Raw genomic sequence first — 19,313 nt, 5'->3', positions numbered from 1 at the left:
CAAAGATAAATGGGGTAGTTGAAGCGACCAATAAAAAATATAAAGAGAATTATTGAAAAGATGACAGATGTATATAAAGATTGGCATGAAAAGCTATCATTTACATTACATGCTTATTGAACTTCGATTTGCACATCTACAGGAGCTACACCATTTTCATTGGTATATGGGATGGAGGCAATGTTGCCCATTGAATTTGAAATTTCTTCCTTGCGCATTCTCATTGAAGTTGAGTTAGAAGAAGCTGAGTGAGTTCGCGCTCGATATAAACAATTGAATCTCATTGAAGAAAAGAGATTAGTTACACTTTACCATGGCCAACTATATCAAATAAGAATGATGCAAGCTCATGACAAGAAAGTTCACCCACAACAATTTTGAGAGGGAGAATTAATATTGAAGAAGATTTTTCCTAACCAATAAGATCCTCGAAAAAAGTAGACTCCTAATTGGGAAGGCCTATATGTGGTGAAAAAAGTTTTTTCTGATGGGGCACTGATCTTGGCAATAATGGATGGAAATGATCTGCCAAATTCAGTCAATGTCGATGTAGTAAAAAAGTATTATGCTTAAAAAAATTAAAAAAAGTCAAATGAATTGAAAAGATATCTAAGTTAAAAACCTGAAAGAGCAGTTTAGATAAAAATAAAAGAGGATAATGAATGAAGTGGCTCAATTCTCAATATGTGCCAGAAGATTTCAATGGTTTTGGACTAGTTTGGTTTGTTGCATTTTTGAAAAGTCAAGGGCACCAATCAAAAGTCTTTAGAAAATAATCCACGATGAATTAGTTCATGATGTTATGAATATTTGTTATGTGATTACTTATTGTCCTTGTTATATCCTTTTTGATAATGCATGAAACACTTTTCCTTTTTACCGAAATAAAATATCATTTTGTTTATCCTTCATTTTATCCCTCTCATTAAAAAAAGAAATATGTAATGTGCTATAATTGTTTGAAATTCAAAAGATGATGAAGGAATAACAACGACCATAAAAGACACACACATTATTTTGAAAAAGATTTAAAATGATAAGCAAAATAGTAAGGAACAAAGGTTAATGGGAAAAGTGGCCTATAAGTCATAAAGTGGTTGACATGGAATATGAGATATAAAGAGAAATCTTTTTATTTGAATTTAATCAACTGCTAATATGCATAGGATTCAAAAGAAGAAGAAAGGAAACAAACTTTGAGAAATTTTGAAGATTAAAAGAAAATGACAACGAAAAAAAGAGAGAAATAATATAGTCTTTTCATTTGCATAGTAAGTGCATTTGCATCATGATCATCATTTATTGTATGGCATTGCAAAAACATGAAAATGTCATTCACGCATTCATGTGACACGATAGAGGTATGGATCTAAGATAATTCAAAACCAACAAAAAAAAAGTCAAAAATAGGAAAGATGTGAACCCTCTATTTAGAGAAATCTTTCAAATACCATTGCCTTTCAGATTTTAACATTTAAAGTTTATTGCCTTTGGTTAAAGGAGCCTTTTAACATTTAAAGTTTGTTGCTTATGGTCAGAGGAGCCTTTTAACATTTAAAGTTTGTTGCCTCTGGTCAGAAGAGCCTTTTTGAATTTAAAGTTTGTTGCCTCTGATCAGAAAAGCTTTTTAATTTTAAGAGCCTCTGGTCAGAGGATTCTATCAAAATTAGGCATGATTTGTAAACCAAATGGCATAATCTATAAGTCCTCTTAGATCTTTAATTTAAAGTTTGTTGCCTTTAGTTAAAAGAGCCATTTAAAGTTCGTTGCCTCTGGTCAGAAGAACCTTTTAACATTTAAAGTTTATTGCCTTTGGTTAAATGAGCCATTTAAAGTTCGTTGCCTTTGGTTAGAGGAGCCTTTAGAATTTGAAGTATGTTGCCTTTGGTTAAAGGAGCTTTTTGGATTTAAAGTTTGTTGCCTTTGTTTAAAGAAGCTTTTTGGATTTAAAGTTTGTTGCCTATGGTGAGATGAGCCTTTTGAATTTAAAGTTTGTTGCCTTTAGTAAGAGGGACCTTTTGAATTTAAAATTTGTTGCGTTTGGCTGAAGGAGCTTTTTGGATTTAAAATTTGTTATCTCTGGTGAGATGAGCCTTTTAAATCTAAAATTCATTGCCTTTGGTTAAATGGGCTTTTGAATTTAAAGTTCATTGCCTCTAGTGAGATAAGCTTTTTAAATTTAAAATTTTTATTGCCTCTGTTTAGAGGAGCCTTTCAAATTTTCTTTCAAAAAAAAAAATTTATATTCAATATTTCATTTTTTGTATGTGTTTACTTGAACAAAATTAGTGTATTTTTGTCTTTACTTTATTCATGATTCTCAGAAACAAGCAAAGAAGGGTAGTTATAGACACCAATTTTGTTTTTTTTAATTTTATTATTATTTAAATATAATTTGTTTATATTATTATTATTATTATTATTAATCTTTAAAACAAAAGGAAAAAAAAAAGGCAAAAAAAAGTAATCTTAAAACTTACCAAAATTTTTTAAGATTTTATCGAAGAGTCGGGATAATTTTAAAATTTGTTTAATAAATTTCGAGAACTCACCAAAGAGTCGGGATGTTCCTAAAATTTATTTTTAAAATAAATAATTAAAATCTTATGACAAAGTTTTGAGAATTTTGTGAATGATTAATTTTCTTGAAATATTTTCTAAATAATGATTTTTTATAAATTTCACCAAAGTGTTGGAGAATAATAATAATAATAATAATAATAATAATAAATAATAATGTTAATTTTGTAACAGAAAAAAATGTTTTAAAATAAATTTTAAAAAATTAAACTTAAATAAAAAAATAACGTTATTAAAATTATAGGATTACACATGTTTAAATGGTATTGTTATTTAAACAGGTGATATGAAGGTGTTAATATCTTCCTCACTTGTAACCGTATTCTTGAACTTAGTTTTGATTTCGCAGACGTAAACTTTTTTTAGTAAGTTTTAATTAATTTTAAGATTTTTATTAAAAGACGATATTTTTTGTGGCCAATCACATTCTATAAAAAGATTGATGGTAACTCCGAAAATTTTTATCATGTTTAATGATCGAGTTCTCCTGAACATAAAATCATTATGACATGAATAATTTAAAAGAGTTAACAGGTATTAAGATATGTATATATACATATATTTAAAAATGAATGTATTGATATAATAAATATAAAAATACATTGTCGAGGGTATTTTGAAATATGATAAGTTGGAAGTAATTCGGACTAGCAGCAAAAGAGTACAATCAAAAGGCGTTAAAATTTAGTTTTCGAAATGTATTTCGAAAATCAAGTCAATAAACTATATAAGATTGAGATTAAGAAAGAAGATGATGAATTGCAAAAAATATGAAAAAAAACTTAAAGGACAACAATTTTAGAATATATTAGATACATGTGAGGCATGGGACAATAATATGACGTAAGTAGGTAATAATTGATGGGAAGTTTACATGAAATTCAAGGAAAGTTTACATGAGCTAAAATAAATTGTATTTAATAATTTTATACAAATTAAAATAACGTGAGATAAATTATTGATGATACGTTAGTGAATATGTTAGAGTTAGTGAATATGTTAGAAAGATAGTTAAAATGAATTACATTTAATTATTTTATACAAATTGGCATATTTTGAAATAATTTATTGATGAATCGTTAGTTGATATGTCAGGCGAGTTGTCTCCCCATAAAGAAGCAGCTCCAGTTGTGTGGTGGCAAAGAACCTGGTTATCCATCTTCTTTTATTGTGACGTAAAATCGAGAATGTGTTAATTTGATGAATATGAAAATTAAAGAAATTAGGCGTAACACATGTAATTATATTTGATTCATTAAATTTAAATTACGTATGAAATAATAATCCTTGTTATATATACCACATAAACCATCTATTGACTTCCATTATCATTACTTGTTAAAGTCAGCACACTACGCACCGTCCAAAGACAAGTTTTAGGACCATAAAATCCAGTGATTAACATGTTGCGTGTCTAACTTTAATTCTTTGGCTGCTAATTTTACTATTACTCCACTAATCTCCATTTCTTAAACATTTTTTTTTGGGTGGAAAAACGATTAACCATTTTTTAAACATTCGTCACTATTATTTTCATCATTAGCGACACTTTTTCAATTGAGTTTTGTAAAATTTCCTTCCTGTTTTGGCCAAGGTTATCTTATAATCTTATTTAGAGTCAAAAAATTTTTTATTTTGAAGATAAATGTCGTATTTTATTCGTCCTAAAACACGGAAATCATATCCTGCTTTCGAGTCATCTTTGAATAAGTGATTCAATTACCAATAAATTTTAAATTTAAAATAAAATAAAATTTGTCAATTTGTACACAGAAAATTTTATGACGTCAACATGTTGGAATTATTTTAGTAACCTAAAACGCACAGCATCCAGTATTGCAAGTGAGAAAACCTTATTTGGTCCAAACTCTTTCTAGCCATACTTACTATTGTTACGCCCCGACGAGATAGACTATTGACCTTTAGATTAATTAGTATAATATTGGAATCGATATTTAAAGGTTAGAAATTTAGAAAAATTTATGTGTAATTTTTTTAATTAAATAAATTTAAAATTTAAAAATAAATTAAAATAAAAAAATTCTGACCATTTGAATCATTCTAAAAAAATTTCAAAATTTCAATTCATTAATAATTATCCTTTTTTTTTTTTTTTTTCAATTGGGGCTTCTCGCAGTCTCTAGTGAAAGTGAAGAAGCAGTAAGTTTGGAAAAGGATCTTCATGGCCTACAATTTGAAAGACAGATTTGCCCTAAATCATTGAACATATAATGTCGATCATTCAAAGGGTGGTTTAGACATTTTATAATATTACTGATAACTAATTGCCCAAGACCTATATGGGAAGCTCAGAGTCCAAATTTAGCAGCAGTGAGTTACCATTACGTCCCATATTATTCGGTATGTATTGATTTTTATAGAGTTAAAAAATAATAATTTTAATAAATTTAATATTATAATTTTAAAAAATTTAAATTAGAAAAATAAAAATTTTAAATATTAAATATTAAATATTAAATATTAAAAAAATGACATATTTTAAAAATACTCTAAAAAAAAAAAAAGAACTGCGAAAATATTAAATTAAATGGACAGAGGTAAACATCGTGAATGAAGCAAAAGATCAGAGCTGGTACAGGCTTTTTCTTTTTTTCTTTTTTTGAAAAATAGGCAACATTTGGGGAAGCGTGTACCATCTTGGGCTGTTTTTCCTCGAGTACTAAGAGAAACTTTTTTATTTTTATTTTTTAATTTAAATATTATTTTTTGTTTCCCAATATTTGTCTGGATGTATAACTTTCTTATCAAATATACATTATAAGATCACACAAAAATTGACAAATTTTTTAAAAGGTTTTTTCTCAACTAAGAGCACCCAATAGTTCAAATTTAAAAATTTTTAAAGTGAGAGTCTCCAATTAGATCAATGTATGTAAAACATATTGATTCTAATTTTTTTAGGGGTAAATATGAAGAAACTTAAAAGGAAGGAGGGAGAAATTTGAAAATTTAAGAATATTTTATTTGAATAAAAAAATTTAGTATTATAATTTTATTTAAAATCTTTTAGAGTTGGATAATTAATTTAAATTTTGATTGATTCATAATCGAATTGAATTAAATTTCATAAAAGAGATAAATTTTTTTAAATTTATTTTTTTATTCATAAAATTCAAAATTAAAATTTTATTAAAAAAATCGAATTCTTTACTAATCAAATTAACGTCGTAGCACTATAATTTGTCTTCAATAACATATGAAATATGAAGTTACTTTAGCAAAATGTTGCCTTTTTGCAGTTTAATAATTTTTGTTAATTAATATAATTTTATTTTATATTATTTATGTTTATTTTTATCATACTTTTTAAGAATTATTATAAAATAAGGCAAAAAGTGATAAAATCAGCAATAAAAAGGAACATAAATGTTAAATAAGTCAAGAGTTTTTCATGCCAACTACATTAGAAGAAATTTATAAGAAAATTATTAGATACACTATCAAAATTTTAAATTTTATTAACAAAATTAATAAAATGACTCATACTCATTAAGGAATAATAAAAAATAAAAAATTCAAATTACACATATGACATTTATAAATTTATTTAAAAAACAGGTGAAAAGCACATATTGTTTATAAATTAAAAAAAATTATTTACATAAGTCTGTCACTATTTCTTTATCATACTATCAACCAAACTTTTATAAGACGTAGATAATAATTCTTTTTTAAAATAAAGCATTATTAACATGATATCATATATGTTACATAATCAATAGACTTCCAATCAATTTTCTTATAAATGCTAAGATAATTTTATGCTTAAATTTTTATTTCAAAATTTTTTAAACAAATTTCTTATTTCATTACTACTACTATTTTGGGGTGAGCTATCAATTTTCTACCTCTGAATTTGTATGTAAAATGCTTGATTTGCAGTAACAGTTTGATGAAATAACTACAGTTACCCACCATGATATAAACTGAGAGATAGTTTCCCATTAGATGTATCCAGTTGTGGAGCCATCTCTCTCATCCTCACCTCACATGTCCCATCAACTTTTTTGTCTATGGGGAGATTCCAAACTTTTTATTTTCTTTTTTATTTTCCTTTGCTTTATTTGTTTTTTCTTTCATTTTCTCAATCTAATTTTTTTTTCTTTTTTTACATTTTTCTATTTTTTAAATCAAATTTTCATCCACTTGTTGGCTTGTTTTTTTCTTCTATAAAATCAGCCTCCATTCAGTTAAGGAACTCTTCTACTTTTTCTTCCCTTCTCTTATCAGTCCTTTAGCATATTTTCCAGATTCCCCTTGTTAGAATTTTTTCTTTTTTCCTTTTTTTTTTTTATATGTATCTTGAGTTCCAGCTTTCAACCCAAGCTGTTTTCATGTTCTTCTCTTTGATCCAAAACCAAGTTATGGGGTTTTCTTGTTGAAGTCAAAGTTGAGTTCTTTTGGGTTCAAAGTTCATTACCTACCATTAAAAATCTTTCCTTTTTATCTTATTTTTCTTTTGGAGCTGCTAGGTTGGTGTTCTTGAGACCGTCTCAAGAAGTATTAAAGTCTTTTTTTTTTTAATTTCCAAGGAGAGGTTTTTTAACAGCAATATCTTCATGCTTAATCTATTGTTCTTGATGTTTGAGATTCATGTCTCCAATTCTCAGTGAAATATTTTTTTCCGGGTTTATGATCAATTCCACATTCTTTCGCAGAACCCATCTTGTTCAATCATTCTCAGTTGTTTTCCTCTACTGGTTGTATTACGTTTCATGATTTTGGCTTTAATTTCTACTACATAGTGTATAATCTATAAATAAATTTACTACTACTATCTATCTGCCTTATTTATCATTATTAGGAGTGTTTTTATTTTACTTTGGGTCCTGCTATTATTATAATTATCTCTTTCTTGAATCTTGATTTACTCACTGTGTGTTAAAAAAAAGTTTAAAAAATCTGCCCAAAGTGTCTGCAATTTCCACGGCTCCCTCCAGTGTTACATCTTCAGGGTCATCAACTTTGATAACAAACTCAGGGTCTGAGGAGGATTTGCAGGCATTGATGGATGAAAGGAAAAGGAAGAGAATGATATCAAACAGAGAATCAGCAAGGAGGTCCAGGATGAGGAAGCAGAAGCATTTGGATGATCTCATGGTTCAGGTAACTCAGCTGCGGAAAGAGAATCATCAGTTCATTACAAGTATAAACATCACCACGCAGCTTTACGTGAATGTTGAGGCTGAGAACTCAGTGCTTAGAGCTCAAGTCAATGAGCTTAGCCACAGATTACAGTCTTTGAATGAGATCATCAGTTTCCTGAATGGAAGTAATGGTGGTAATTTTGATGCTGAAGATTCAACAAACTTTGCTTTCACTGAGCCTGCTGACAGCTTCCTTAACCCATTCAATTTGGCCTACTTGAATCAGCCTATCATGGCCTCTGCGGATAACATGTTTTAATATTAAACTCCATGAGCTTATTGGAATTCAATCGAAGGGAGTAAAATCTAAAAAAAAAAAGATCAAGAGAGAAGAGAGTCCTTTTAATTTTTAGTCTTTTTGTGTTCGTTCAGAGTCACTTTTAAGATATGATTACCGGTGGGCAGTGGTGATATATAAGGGCAAAGTGTAGGACAGTTGGGGTTGTTGGTTTGTAAATGGGGTTTAACTATAATTATGTGATGTAAGCTTTGTATTAGCTTATGGGCAGTTTCTACTTCTGGTGTGAAAGCTCTTGTAGTTGACATCAGTTCTTTTGTTTGACCTGATATCAAGAAAATATCAAAGAGCTTAGAATAATGGCCACAACTTTTAATTTGTTTTCTTTATTTTGCTTCTTTTTTCTTCACCTGATAATAGTTGAATATTGTTTGCGTCCAAAAAAATAATTACCGCACCAATCTTGTTACCTCGTTTTACATGAATGGATTTGACAATTTTGAACAGGAAGGAAGTCTATGGTTGTGGATGGTGACCCCTTTCTTTTTCTGATTAATTGAACAGAGAAAACCTTGATTGCTTTTTAAGGATTTGTAAACTAATGGAATTTCAATTGCTCTAGTTGCTTTCACACTTCAACCCTTGGTTGACATATGATAAAATGAGCATTATTTGCTACGTTGCTCATAAAATCAAATGATTTGGAAGGGCAGTAGAAATGAATTTCATTGCGATGGAATGCTGTTTTAACATTGAATCCATCATATTTTCCAAATTAAACTATAACAAAGAGTGATGTTTATGCCCATCTCTTCGAAATCTGTCATCTCATGCCTTACTTGTAAACTTAAGAGTGAGAGTTAATAATTAAAAAAGACAAAATTGAAAACTCCTAAAAGTGCAGAAATTGAATGAAGATTTAAGTAACAGAAACACGTTTTCACACTTGGACAAGATCGATGGAGATGCGTTTGCAGGGTTTAACTCTTTGTGGAAGGAGCAATTCCAAACATGTCCAGTGTCATGAGTCACTTTTGTATAGGGTCATGATCGAGATTTAGGTTACCACGAGCCACTCATATATAGGGTCATGATCGGGTAAATTTTTTGTGCTAGAAAAAGTGTCCCCATTTCAAACATTATAACGGTTACTGGTAGTATAACTCTAAAAGTTCTAAGGCTCTTTAGGGGGTGAGCCGACAGCATAATGTTGGGCTGTCTCACCGGGTGCTATGCGAGCTTAGGCCACCCACCAAGGGCTGCCCCCTGGCCTTGGTGATGGTGGGAGGTCCCAATGTATGATTTTCGTTTATAATATAATTCACCCCGATTGAATGCCCGATTGTTACCTCGATGTGTTTCTTTCTTTCTCGATGTGAATGTGCCTTGTTATGTGTGTATGCTTGAGATTGACCTCGATATATTGTGTCTTATTGTGAATGCTTGAGACTAACCATGGTTTATGGTTATTTGTTCAGATCTCGATCTATTGAAGGCTGACTTGGGTGGAAGCGTCCATTCAAGTGCCACACGGGCTAGTGCTTGTTGAGGGAAAGCTTAGTCCGTGACACGTGGTATCAGAGCACGATTGAGAAGTGCTAGAGAAATGGATGAGATAGCCACAAGTGGTGGACCGGATCATCAGCAGAGAATTGAGGAACTAGAGGCCGCGGTGGCCGCAATGAAAACTCATATGGTGACAAAAGACCGAGTGAGAGAGATCGAGACAACCCAGCGAGAGTTGTCCGAGACTCTCCACAATGTGAGCGAAGAGGCTAGAGATGCCTTGAACATTCTCTAAAAGGAGTTTGAGGAGCTCAGGGCCCAGGTGAGCATCCTACAAATGGCTGTGGCCAGATCGGGTTTGAGCTCAATGGACAGGGGACAAAGGCCCAAGGTGCCGGAGCCTCGATGCTATGAGGGGGCAAGGGATGCTAAGGAACTTGAGAATTTCTTGTTTGACATGGAACAATACTTTCGAGCTATATACACAAGTTCAGAGGAAGACAAGGTGACAATGGCATCGATGTACCTCGCAGGGGATGCCAAGTTGTGGTGGCGCTCCAAGTTTATCAATGACGAGTGCCTGATTAAGACTTGGACGGATCTGAAGCGAGAACTAAAAAACCAATTTTTTTCGGAAAATGTGGAGTATATGGCTCGAAAGAGACTTCGAGAGTTGGTGCAAACCGGAACGGTGCGAGAGTTCGTAAGGAACTTTTCTACCCTGATGCTAGATATTCGAGACATGTTCGAAAAAGACAAGATGTTCTATTTTCTTGAGGGCCTCAAGCCGTGGGCGAGGACAGAGCTACAAAGACAGAAAGTGCAAGATGTGGCCACGGCCATGACTGCAACGGAACGTCTTCATGATTACAATGATGGCTCTTTAAAACGAAAAAATCCTCCATCAACTGGCAGTAGCTTTAACCTTGAGAGTGGGGGAAATATGACTAGGTTGGACCGACCCTTCAGTGGGGGATCAGATAGGAGGTCCTTTGGGAGAGATAGCACCCAGCCCAAGATAAACAACGCAGGGATTTTTAGGCCTAGACAACCGCTAGCTTACTTTTTTTGTAAGGGGCCGCATCGAGTGGCTGAATGCTCGCACCGAGGAGCCCTTAATGCCTTAAGGACCTCATCCCAAGAGTCCGCAAAAGTGCCAGAGAACGTTGAAGAAGCTGAAGAGGAGCCAGCCAGGATGGGCTCAATAAGGTTCCTCAGTGCCCTTCGCACCCAATTGAACACTATAAAGAAAGAGCAAAGTAGAGGCTTGATGTACGTGAACTTGACGATTAATGGGAAAGCCACCAAGGCCATGGTGGATACGGGTGCAACCGACACTTTCATCACACCAGAAGAAGCAAAAAGGTGTGGTCTTCAGATTAGTAAAGACTGTGGGCGAATGAAAGCGGTCAATTCACCAGCCTTTACGATCAGTAGAAGCTCAAAAAGTGTGACAACCCAATTAGGGCCATGGAAAGGGAAGGTAGACTTCACAGTCTCCCCTATGGATGACTTTGATGTCGTTCTCGGATTGGACTTCATGACATTGGCTCAGGCGATCCCTATCCTTGCTGCTAGTTGCTTGTTGTTCTTAGGAGAACACCCATGTGTGGTGCCAGCCAATATCTTACCAAAGAGTGGGAAGAAAATGATTTCGACTTTATAATTCAAGAAAGGGGTAAAGAGAGAGGAACCCTCGTTTGTGGCCATGCCGATCTACAAAGAAGGGTCGAAAGTAGAACCAATACCCGATGGCATCAAAAAAGTGTTGAAAGAATTCGGAGAGGTGATGCCAGAGATGTTGCCTAAGGTTCTACCCCCTCGACGAGCAGTGGACCACGAAATTGAGCTCCTCCCAGGAGCAAAACCCCCTGCTAGAGCTCCCTATCACATGGCCTCGCCAGAGTTGATCGAGCTAAGAAAACAGTTAGATGAGCTTCTACAAATCGGGTTCATCCGACCATCAAAGGCTCCTTTCGGAGCGTCAGTGCTATTCCAAAAGAAGCATGATGGAGTTTGTGCTTATGTGTTGACTACAGGGCACTGAACAAAGTCACCGTAGGAAACAAATATCCTATCCCGCTTATAGCCGACTTATTTGATCAATTGAGCTGGGCCAAGTACTTCTCCAAACTGGACCTGAGATCTGGATACCATCAGGTCAGAATCATTGAGGGAGATGAGCCAAAGATCACTTGTGTAACACGGTATGGTGCATTTGAATTTCTTGTTATGCCCTTTGGACTAACCAATGCTCCTGCCACATTTTGTACATTAATGAATCAGGTGTTCTATGACTACCTTGACAAATTTGTAGTCATTTATTTAGACGATATGTGGTGTACAGCTCCACCTTGGAAGAACATCAAGAACACCTACACCGGGTTTTTGAAAGGCTGCAGGACCACCAGTTATATGTAAAAAGGGAGAAATACGCGTTTGCTCAGACCCAAATCCACTTTTTCGATCACATTGTCGAACGTGGCCACATTCGAGTGGACATGGAAAAGGTTAGGGCCATTAAAGAGTGGACTACACCAAAGAATGTTAGTGAACTTCGCTCATTTTTGGGACTAGCCAACTATTATAGAAGGTTTATGGAAAGGTACTCTCACAAGACCACGGCCCTCACGGAGTTATTGAAGAAGGAGCATAAATGGTGTTGGACCAACGAGTGCCAAGAGGCATTTGAGAGATTGAAAGATGCTATTATGAAAGATCTCATCTTAGCTCTCCCCGATATTGAAAAACCTTTTGAAGTTCAGACGGATGCATCAGATTTTACTATTGGAGGTGTGCTTTTACAACAACATCACCCAATAGCATTTGAAAGTAGGAAGCTAAGCGAAGCGGAGAGGAAATATACGACCTAGGAAAAAGAGCTCCTGGCGGTGGTTCATTGCTTGAGGGCTTGGCGACATTACTTGTTGGGTTCACACTCTGTCGTGAAGACGGACAACGTAATCGTTAGCCACTTTCTCACCCAACCAAGGCTTACGGTGAAACAAGCTAGGTGGCAGGAATTTTTAGCGGAGTTCGACTTTCACCTTGAGCATATCGCTGGAAAGACCAATCAAGTGGCGGATGCATTGAGCAGACGACCAGAGTTGGCGGCCCTCAGAAGAATGGCCTCAATGGCAACCAGTATAGCCACTACGGACATTCATAAGTTGATTGGAGATCATCTAGGGAATGACCCGCAAGCCTGTGCCATCTTGAAGCTAGTGGAAGAAGGGAAATCCAAATACTTCTGGCAAGAAAATGGTGTCTTGTGGACCAAGGGGCCTCGAGTGTTTGTGTCGAGAGCAGGAGGGCTGAGACAGATGCTAATGAGGGAATGCCATGACACCCCATGGGGGGGACACCCAGGCTGGCAACGCACTTTAGCGTTACTGAAACAAGGATACTATTGGCCCTACATGCGACAAGATGTGATGGACTACACGAAGACTTGCCTCATTTGCCAACAAGATAAAATCGAAAAGAAGAAACCTACGGGCATGCTGGAACCATTATCGGTACCCACCAAACCGTGGGAAAGCATCTCCCTCGATTTCATTTCGAGCTTACCCAAGGTTGGGGATCTTGGAACTATCTTGGTGGTAATTGATCGGTTCTCCAAGTATGCTATATTTATCCCCGCTCACAAGTATTGTACAGCAGAAGACACAGCTCGACTATTGTTCAAACATGTGGTCAAATATTGGGGCCTCCCTCAAAACATCGTCAGTGATAGAGATCCGAGATTCACGGGGTCCTTTTGGAGGGAACTTTTCAAGATTTTGGGGTCCCAACTCAACATCTCTTCGAGCTACCATTCTCAGATCGATGGCCAAATGGAACGTTTCAATGGATTGTTGGAGGAATACTTGAGGCACTTTGTCCAAGCCAACCAAAAAGACTAGCCTTCATTGTTGGACGTTGCTCAACTCTGCTTCAATTTCAACAAGAGCTCTTCCACTAATAAGAGCCCATTTGAGGTGGTCACTGGACAACTACCAAGGCTACCCTACACTTTCCTTGGAACAATATGGAGGAAAGAATCCGAGAGCTTTCAACTTCAGCAAGGAGTGGAAACAAAATACAGAGATTGCACAAGCTTACCTGGAAAAGGCATCAAAGCGGATGAAGAAATGGGCAGACAAGAATCGCAGAGCTTAGCAATTCCAAGTTGGTGATTTGGTTTTGGTCCGACTAGTTCCTGAACAAATCAGGTTCTTAAAAAAGAGAGATCGTAGACTGGTGCGCAAATATGAAGGTCCAGTAAGGGTCATTTCGAAGGTGGGGAACGCTTCTTACAAAATCAACCCACCGAAGTGGATGAAGGTGCACCCAGTATTTCATGTAAGCAACCTGAAGCCTTTCCATGCAGATCCTACAGATATTAGCCGAAGGGAGCCAACCAGAGTCGCCATCACCATGAAGCCACCCTCAGAGCGTCGAGTCGAAGAGATCTTAGCCGACAGGGAAACCAAGATATCTCGAAGACTAGTTCGGGAATACTTAGTGAAGTGGGAGGGCTTAGGACTAGAAGAAACCAGTTGGGAGAGAGAACACGACCTCCAGAGATTTCAGAGGAAGATTGGAGAATTTCAAGCCAGTAAGTCGACGAGGACGTCGATAGAATAGGTGGGGGAGGATGTCATGAGCCACCTTTGTATAGGGCTATGACCGGGACTTAGGTTGCCATGAGCCACCCATGTATAGGGCCATGGCTGGGTAGATCCCTTGTGCTAGAAAAAATGTCCCCATTTCAAACATTGTAACGGTTACTGGTAGCATAGCTCTAAAAGTTCTAAGGCTCTTTAGGGGGGGTGAGCCGGCAGCGTAGTGTTGGGCTGTCTCACCGGGTGCTATGCGAGCTTAGGCCACCCACCAAGGGCTGCCCCCTGGCCCTGGTGATGGTGGGAGGTCCCGATGTATGATTCCCGTTTATAATATAATTCACCCCGATTGTTGCCTCGATGTGTTTCTTTCTTTCTCGATGTGAATGTGCCTTGTTGTGTGTGTATGCTTGAGATTGACCTCGATATATTGTATCTTATTGTGAATGCTTGAGACTAACCATGGTTTATGGTTATTTGTTCAGATCTCGATCTATTGAAAGCTGACTTGGGTGAAAATGTCCATTCAAGTGTCACATGGGCTAGTGCTTGTTGAGAGAAAGCTTAGTTCGTAACATCCAGCCTGTTATGTCTCTCTCGTGTCCTTGAAAGCCACTTTGGTCAAAACCAACATTAAGACTTAGAATAGTTTCAGCTCCTACACCTATTTCTGCTTCTGCACATGGCAAATAAAACCAGAAGAAACTTGAAAGCTCGAGCTCTCTGATTCTTCTATTCATTTGACCACTATTTTTTTTTTTTTGAAATATATATATATATATATATATATATACACACACACACACACCAATGTTTGAACATAGTTTAATTTTGTAGCTGCAATTTGTTATCAAATCTGTACTCAAAATTTCATTTCCAGTGAATGTTAATTGCCATTTTTCATGTTCAAATCCTGGGGTCATTACAAATTATAAAGTCTAGTTGTAGTTATTTATTGTCATTGTGAGTGATCACAATTGTTCAATGCTTGTGGCCAATAGAAGTGAGATTTGTTAGTAAAATGTTAAGCTTTTAATTTCAATAATCAAGGTTCAATCTTTAACAGCATCATGCATAAAAAAAAAAGTTCAATGCTCGTAGAAAGAGAAGCAAAGGGAAAAACAAGAGACATCCCATGGGATTGGAGCACAAAAAGAAAGATAAAAGAAGAGAAAATAGTATTTAAAAAGCTTATTAAATACATCAAAATATAGGTAAAGCTATAGCAGAGTGATGGAAAGATGGATTTAAAGTTAAAAAAAAAAGGTAATGGAATGAAAAGTAAAGAAAAGGAGACATGATTTCTTAAGGGAGGTTATAATAGTGGGAGTACTCTTCTTGCATTTGTGAAACCCAGTCGCATGGGCTGGGGACAATGTCTTCAGTACGAGTACTTAATCACATGATATCTGAATAGACTAATATTAATTCTCCGAGATTTGCCTGTTCTCTTATCTCAAAATTAACAATGGTCTTTCTTTGGATTTCCCATAAAAGGAAAGGCTAACACATTAACAGGAAAACTTGGTAAGCAGAAATGAAAAGAATTATAAAGAAGAATCTAGAGTTTAATGCCGGTTGATCATGCTATCACTAACATTTCGTAAATTTGATATTCAACTCTTAGTACTTACAATTATTTTCATAAAGAAAAGATGAAGCAAAAGTGTTAAGTCTTAAAAAAGAAAGCAGAATGGATACTTTGTTTCAAATTGTGGACAATGCATAATGGAAGCCTTTCTTCCATTTAGATTAGATGCCTTGCCAACCAATGATCCTTAACTTGTACAAACAGACAGCAAGCCACAGGAGGAAAAAGGAAATTTGAGCTAAGCACTTGCCTCATATAAATGGAGAAAAAGCCAAAAGGAAATTAACTTGGCTTATGGGCTCCATTATTTGAACCTGATTTTTATAGAGAAAAATAGAGGCTCTAATTTTCTTAGATTCCCATAACTTTTTGCATTTCCCATTTCAAAAAAATTGGGAACCAACAAAACAAAATAATTGAACATGATCTCTCTCTTTTTCCAAGGACATTTGTCAAATATGGCCCATTTTTGTCTTTTAATACCACAAATTTTCTTCCGTAAAATTGCAAAAACATTGAAAGGGGACAAAGGGTTACAATTATTTAGTCACGATCTAATGTTTTTAGCTAGCAATTGTAACCATGTTAGGCAATCAATAATCAAAACAAAACACAAGAAAAAAAAAATAAAAGAAAAAATAAGCAACCCTTTGAACATGACATTATCACATTTGAGTCAAGGTCGAATTCAAACCATGCCACCTACTCTTTTAACAAATGCTGCTACTACTACTACTATTATAAGTCTATATAACACTTGACACAAGTAAGATGGTGAACTTAAGTAATTAATTTCAAATATCCGAGTATTTAATTAATAATTGATACATGATCTGCTTAAAAAATAAGATTCGATTCTATTTAATTTAGATATAATGATCATATTTTGTTAAAAAAATAATAATAATCACATATCAAATAAATAAATATGTCTTGGTATTAATATTTACCTTACTAAATAAATAAATTAAGACCTAATTATAGGAGAGCAAAGCTTGTTAAAATGGAGAGAGGATGACTAGATTCAAACCCAAACCCTTGTGTCTTTCTAAGACTTTTTTATTATTAGGCTAAAAAGTGGAAGACAATCAACCATTAAGATTATAAAATTTGCTTCCTTGTTTTATTTCATATTAGGGAAACCAGACAAAATTAGGTGAAAAAAATTAAAAGATTACCACATCGATCTTTATTGCACCAATGGATTCTCAACACGTGATGTGAAGACGATGATATTTATTATGGATGTAACATCATTTCTTTGTTATATTCCACTAAGTATAAGAAGTGCAAAACTGCATATAATAATAAAGTCAAAGAAAAGTTATGAAAAGCAGCTAAGAATTGAATATTTTGTTTGTAAACTTTAGTTAAATTTAATTTTTATTATAAATAATTTTTTATGGACGATATATAAATTTAATATAAATTTTGATTGAGATTACATCTTATCCTAATCCTAAAATAAAATAATTTCTTTTCATCCAAATCTTTTTATTCCCAAAAATGTTTAAAGAAAAAAAAGTTGGCGCATTTAGACATGGTGGTCTGGTTTCCATTTCTAATCTAATTAAACCCTGATAAAGAAAAAAAATTTGTACTTGCACATTAAATCAGAGACCCGTAGCTTTAAAGAGGGAACAAGGATGATGAAATCTATATTCTAAGGCTTTATCGCCTTAATATTAATTTAAAAATTAATGTTACGAATTATTTATAAATTATAATAAAATATTATTTTAATGACAAAAGAAAGGGCCATAAATGAATTAACTCTTATTAGTTGGGCATGAACGGTGCGTTTGTAAATGACATTCTAATTAAATATTAAATATATCATTGAGAACTAATAAGTAGTTAGTTCAATTAGTTAAGTTCGTCTTTTTTTATAAAAATGTATTGGATTCGAATCTTATCGGTGATCACTTGTTGGGATCATCTTAAATGCACGACCTGTAATTATTTGTCTTAAGCTATCAGGTACGACATATTTTACTTGACCTGTGAGATTGAACAATTTATTTACTTTCGGATTATTTTCTTACAAAAAAAAAAAAGAATATATCAATAAGAGGAGGGAAGAGATAAAGAGAAATCGGTCTTGGATTTTAAGTTTTAACCACATTTTTTGCAAAAAATCATTCCTTATTTAGCATTGGGAATATTAGCTTCTTAATGGCTTTAGTGGAAAATAGAATTTCAATCAAGCATAAAAATGATATCGAATTGCTTGATAATAGATAATATTCTGTTCTCTTACAAAGAGTGCGGCCCCATTTTTTTTTAATATAAAACACATGAATGATGAACCTCCCAATATTCTTCGATTCTTCACCTAACATGCATTCAACGCAATTGCACAGCCATGAGTTTTGATGTAGACATAAAACAGAAAAATATGCTGACCATCCATATTCAAAGGCTCCCCGGGCATTGGCTGTTAGATATTATTTTTTTCAATTTTCTTTAGGTTACGAATGTAATGTTTAATTATTTAATTGGTTAAAGTTTATCATTTTCAATGAAGAGATCTTGGATTCAAATCTTATCGATTGTTATTAATTGAGATCATCTCGAATGCACAATTTATAACTACTTATCTTAATCTGTCAGATACGATATATCTTACATTTATTTAGAGGATTGAATAATTTATCTATCTCGAATTTTTTTTTACCTAAAAAAAGATTATAATGTTTAATTTAATTGATTTATATAATTATATTTAAAAAATAAATTTTAACAAATTTAAAATTTAAATCTTTAACATTTACAATTATTTTTCGAGTTTACTTATTTTCAAGCTTTAACATCATTGTAAAAACAAATCCGCTTGATACTTTTAAACGAGTCATATGTGACATGCGAAAACTATTCCATTGTTTAATAATGTAAATTAATTACCACACAGCTTCAAATTCACCAAGTATTCAATAATTAGTAATTATTCATTTAAATATGTGATTAAGATTAATTAAACCATTGTTTCTCATTTTTAAGAGGAATTAAGATTTAAAATTCCAATTTCATCTCTCTTGAATGTTTCTATAAGTAAAATTTGACCAAAAATCAGAATCATTATTTAATTTTTATTATGATAGTACCATTATACCACAATAACTGAGTCAATATGCATGGTCTGCAACTTCTGTTACAGACTGCCACATTGTCAATCATTTTTAATTGATGCATTCTCTTGTCTTTATGTTACCATTTTTTTTATATTAAAAAGAATTAATGTTTTTGTTCATAAAAATTTCATTAATTTATCAATATTGGTATTCAAAATTTATGCGTAAAATTTAAAAATATTATGAGACAGTGTATTAAATATCTTAGTACTAAAAAAACAATGAAGGAGATCTTAAATATATTTTTGTTTTAACCTCCTGAAAATTTTCTCACAACCAGCTGCGTTTGACCATGTAATCTTAGATCTAATCATGGGTCCGCTGGGCCCTTCATGCTGTTATAGCCCAATGGAAGCTCTGAGATAACTAGACATGGGTCTTTGCTAATGCTCCAATGGAAGCTGGCTTTTGGAAGGGAAGAGCCACAGGCCCATAACATTCAGAGCCTGTCTCGTTTATATTTGTTAGACCCATAATCATTAATCAGGCTGCCAT

General features: G+C 33.8%; 1 protein-coding gene across 1 annotated transcript; it reads left to right on the top strand.

The window, feature by feature from the left end:
• Positions 1 to 6,762: 6,762 nt before the first annotated feature.
• Positions 6,763 to 8,375, top strand: LOC111308025 (bZIP transcription factor 44-like). Its single transcript, XM_089746110.1, has one exon. The coding sequence runs from the start codon at positions 7,609 to 7,611 to the stop codon at positions 8,005 to 8,007; it is 399 nt and encodes a 132-aa protein (XP_089602236.1). The 5' UTR covers positions 6,763 to 7,608; the 3' UTR covers positions 8,008 to 8,375.
• The last annotated feature ends 10,938 nt before the right edge of the window (positions 8,376 to 19,313 follow it).

The sequence above is a fragment of the Durio zibethinus genome, chromosome 2 (assembly GCF_047325235.1).
Source record: "Durio zibethinus cultivar Kanyao isolate XHJ-2024 chromosome 2, ASM4732523v1, whole genome shotgun sequence".
NCBI classification, from domain to species: domain Eukaryota; kingdom Viridiplantae; phylum Streptophyta; class Magnoliopsida; order Malvales; family Malvaceae; genus Durio; species Durio zibethinus.
The sequence above is the reverse complement of the archived record's forward strand: the minus strand, read 5'-3'. Positions and strand labels throughout refer to the sequence as shown.

What these genes read in the sequence shown, in the direction of transcription:
- LOC111308025 (XM_089746110.1), top strand. Translation starts at nt 7,609, where the DNA reads ATGGATGAAAGGAAAAGGAAGAGAATGATATCAAACAGAGAATCAGCA.